The 4,269-nt window shown below is 36.8% G+C and overlaps 1 protein-coding gene across 1 annotated transcript; it reads right to left on the bottom strand.

Annotated features, from left to right (window-relative positions):
• Positions 1–271: 271 nt before the first annotated feature.
• On the bottom strand, positions 272–3,523 carry LOC306902054 (uncharacterized protein). The gene is made up of 5 exons (XM_079470338.1): positions 3,366–3,523; positions 2,314–2,593; positions 2,002–2,207; positions 1,709–1,868; positions 272–1,562 (listed from the first exon to the last, which is right to left on the bottom strand). Exons 2-5 carry the CDS (start codon positions 2,546–2,548, stop codon positions 1,423–1,425), a joined length of 741 nt encoding a protein of 246 aa, XP_079326464.1. The 5' UTR covers positions 2,549–2,593; positions 3,366–3,523; the 3' UTR covers positions 272–1,422.
• Between the last annotated feature and the right edge of the window lie 746 nt (positions 3,524–4,269).

Raw genomic sequence — 4,269 nt, 5'->3', positions numbered from 1 at the left:
TAGAGACACTGCAAGATTCCTGATTTTTTGTTGTTTGACCTTTAGAATGAAGGTACGCGTTCACCTTGAGAACCTAATCTTTATTTCCAAACGCAATGACTTCAGTTTTGTCTTTGTTTAACTGAAGAAAGTTTTGGCACATCCAACTATTTACTATCAGAACTATCGGAAAATAATTAAACAAATACTCAAATGAGCTAAATCTTGAAACGCCACCAAACCTTTCTAGGAGTTTATTTAATGCAAGTTTCCCAATGCAACTTATTTTTTTGAGTAGCTAAAACTTTCTTCAGGGATGTTCAGCCACCTTGGACCCCCCTATGATGTTGCAGTTTTCTTTTTTTGATTGTCACCATTGTTAATATTCATTTACTGATTCTTGCTGTCTGTGTGATTCTAAAATCAGCTGTAGCTCAAATTTTTGCACAAATCATTCTAGAACGCAATCAAACTCCCTGGCTTCTAATGTTTTTGCGGGATTAACCGCACAGCACACAATCTAGATGAGACCAGTGAATCCAGCTACAATATTTCAATGAGCACCAACCAATACCACTTGATTGGATTCTCACCGCCATCACCTCAACAAATGTACTTTAAAAGTACACATTTAAAGCAGGGCAAAAAAACTAACATAAGAAAATCAGCCCAGTTAGCAAAAAACAATCGGGCCAGTTCCGTTTACATTCCTACCTGCCGGAGCCATACCCATCGGCCCGCCTCCGTTTGCTGTAATCGCGCCGGATGCAAAAGTACTCACTGCCCGATTCCGGCCCGATAGCAATCGGCCCAGCTGCAGCAGCCGACGCTAACGGAGTCAATATGGAATCGGCGAGGCACTGAAATACACATCGCGCCGGAGCTGGCACGGTTATAAAATGTGCTGCCGCATTTTTAAATATTGCTTGAATGATTAAACCACTAGATTAAAACTTTACAATACTATACCAGAAATACTTTTTAAATTGTTAAATGACTTAAGACAACATATTTTAAGAAAATATTGACAAATTGCACAACCATTTTAAAACAAAACTTTAAATCTGTTAATTTAAACGAAAAACAATTTGCACATTTAAGGGTCTATACTTTAAATAGACAAAAATTGCACCAAGTAGCATAAAAAAATATTAACAGAATAATTTCAAATTTTAAAAGTAAAAAATTAAGTGTTTAAAACTATAAAGAACAAAAAATGCACACGTGAAGGATTTATACCTTAAATATAAACATTGCACTAAAATCTTACAACAAATCCATTCCTAATTTAAAGAGAAATAAAATGTAAACGTATCAAAATAAGTATTGCACATGTAAGAATTATACTTAAATACGATTTGTAATGTAACATTTATAAACAAAATGTTTTACACTTCAGTGCAATTAACTAAATAAACTAAAAAATAAAGCTTGCAGAAGTCTTTACGCTTCAGGGACAGGTTTTTTCCCCCTTTCGCTTCGTCCCCCATCCCTGTCAGGAGCAAGTTGAAGCCAGCGTGTTATAAACTTTTCAAGCTCCTTTTCAGTGGCGTCCTTTGTGTGTGCATTCATCCTTACGGCATCTGTAAACAAAGCATAGGGTTACACAAAAATACCATGTCATGCCACGAACAAAAACTGTAATCCAAAACAAATTTGTTTTTATTCTATAATTTGGAAATAGAAAAGGAACCACAAATGGGAAGCATGTACAAATAAAAGTACTTACTGACTAATACAGTCCTCAGGGTTAATGTGCGAAAGCATATTTTCTGGTTTGCGCCACTCCAGTTGATTTTTTGTGCCAAACTATTTGTCATTAGCCTTGACAAAATGCGCCACACAGCTTCTTTAGGGGAAAATCCTCCTATGCTTGCAAAATATGCCACCTATTAAGGAAAACACAACACAAGTCAAACAAAGATACAACACATACATACATGTGCTATATATACATATATATATATATATAGCACTTTAAGAACAATTTAATAACGTGCAAGTAAACTCCCTTCTACATACCATCTTCTTAGTTTTTTCTGGTTGCTCTTTAAGGTCCGATTCCAGCTTCTGTAACTCTGACAAATCGGATAAGCGCAAGTCAAAAGCATTCTCATCTTCAGGGTCTCCTATTGACAAAACACTGCCCTGTGTTTGTTGGTTTTTTAGGATCAAAACATTTTGTTGTTTGATTATTTTCAGCTCCCTCAGGATTTCAGTCATCATGGCTGAAAAACAAAAATGATAAATGAGCATACATCAACTTAATCTTTATTTGCAAACTATTAGGCTTTTAAAAAGTTGATAAAGTGAGGATGAAATGTGAATACTTACAAGATTGTCTGTCAAGTACACCATGTCGGTCTTCCTCACAAGCAGAAGGACTACGGATGCTCCTAGATGTACTGGGACTCATAAAGTTATTGCTCCTGCAAGGAGTTCGCAAGACTTCTTCCATGGTGACTGGTGGGGATGGATTTGGCAAAGACTGCAAAAACTTAGCAACACTTATCCTTGCCTTTTTTCGAATATTAGAATTCACAGAATAACTCTCATAATTTTCAGCCATGATTTACATAGGTGATCGTCTGCGCTGAAGTGTTCTTGTCGTGGTCTGTGAAAGAAAGTAAATAAATACTGTAATTTTGATACCCAAAACTCTGAAGCAATTAAAAACCACCACACAAGCCATTTATTAGGATGGGCAATGGCATATGCTTGTGTAACCTAATTTTTAAAAGCCTTGCAACAGCATAGCAACAGTGTGAATGGCTTCAATATTCACAACGTAATAGGCGAAGGGAAAGCCTCCAGACAGCAATCTGCTACAAACAATGAGCCTTTTTTATATAAATTGAAGTATATACAAATTTGAATACAAGAGTAACAAAAACGTTGTGCTAATAGCGATTGAGAACTTGTAAACAGTTAGCATTAGCATTACAGCTGAACCGACAGGAGCACAAACTCAACACAAAAAATAGGTTACACAAGTAAAAAAACTTGTGGGCAAAGAGTTAGTTCAATCCGTACATAAAACTAAGGTTAATACACCACCATCACGCAATTTAAATACGTTAAGAGCATTGGGAAAAAGTGGAACGGATAACGTCGTTAAGAGTAAAAGAAATGCATGTATAAGTATGATAAGGCTACAATCACGACTGTATAGTATTAATGTTATCTTTATAATTAAGGGAAGATATCTGCAACAAGCAACTGTAACGTTACATTTGCAACGTTTACTAGGGTTTTAAAATACTTAAACAATGCAGCCATGCTTCCAAGAAGTTGCAAATATTTGTAGCCTTCTAAACAACAAGCATGCTAGCATGCTAAAAACCAATAAGCTAAACAATAAACAAGTAAAAACAAAAAAAGCTCACCTTTTCGATGATGATCCAGAAGCAAAATCTAGCAGAATAAAACGCTTGCGTTTATCTACAGTTGTAGTGATACTTGGCGCGTACACGTTTAAACTCCATTCCCTGAGACCACCACACACTGGATACGTCCATTCGCTGAGAACGCCATCCAATCACACACTGGTTAGGAAGTGCTTCACTGTTTTGCCAGATTTGAAATTTACAGCTCTGTTAAATACTTTAAAGTCTCTCGAGAGTTGCGAGTTGGTTACGGCTAAATCAAACATTTAAATAATGAAATAGAAACAAGTGTTGTTCTCCACACACATTCTAATATTTCACGTTAACATTAAAACACGAAGTTGATTTGTTTTTGTGTCCATATGTAGCATAAATTATCATCCATAAATGTATTATAATCTATTTTTATAATCTATTTTTGCACTTTATTGTGATTTACAAAAATGTTTTTCTTTTAATAATTCATGAAATTAGACATCTAAAAAAACTCAAATAATCAGTATCATGAAAATAAGTCATGTTTAAATCAGTTAAATCAGAGCTGGCACAGGCTTCTACAGCCTGATCCGTGCCAGTTCCATTGAGGAAGAAGCGGGCCGATGCTACACGCCTGAACCAAACCCTAAGGTGCGGCAGCCGGATGCTGGCCGCAGCCGGTCTGGAGCATATACGCCGATGCTGACTCTGAGCCGCAGGCGCCGCAAGGCTGCCGGCCTCGGACCGATTACTACTTGCTAACTGGGAGGTGTTAGATGTTCTTGTGTTGTGATTTTCTTTCTTCAGGAAGCCTCGTGCCATGAACAACTATTTGCTGTCCCCTGGTGGTGGCAACTCATGAACTGACTCAATCTGTCCATTTCTGCATAACAATGTGTCGTAACTTTTTTCCTTATATGTAACGCAT

The sequence above is a fragment of the Barbatula barbatula genome (assembly GCF_947034865.1).
Source record: "Barbatula barbatula genome assembly, chromosome: 1".
Lineage (NCBI taxonomy): Eukaryota > Metazoa > Chordata > Actinopteri > Cypriniformes > Nemacheilidae > Barbatula > Barbatula barbatula.
The sequence above is the reverse complement of the archived record's forward strand: the minus strand, read 5'-3'. Positions and strand labels throughout refer to the sequence as shown.

What these genes read in the sequence shown, in the direction of transcription:
- LOC306902054 (XM_079470338.1), bottom strand. Translation starts at nt 2,548, where the DNA reads ATGGCTGAAAATTATGAGAGTTATTCTGTGAATTCTAATATTCGAAAA. An exon ending in CAGAAAAAACTAAGAAGATG is followed by an intron (nt 1,869 to 2,001) that starts GTATGTAGAAGG and finishes TTTCCTTAATAG; the next exon opens with GTGGCATATTTTGCAAGCAT. An exon ending in CCTGAGGACTGTATTAGTCA is followed by an intron (nt 1,563 to 1,708) that starts GTAAGTACTTTT and finishes CTTTGTTTACAG; the next exon opens with ATGCCGTAAGGATGAATGCA.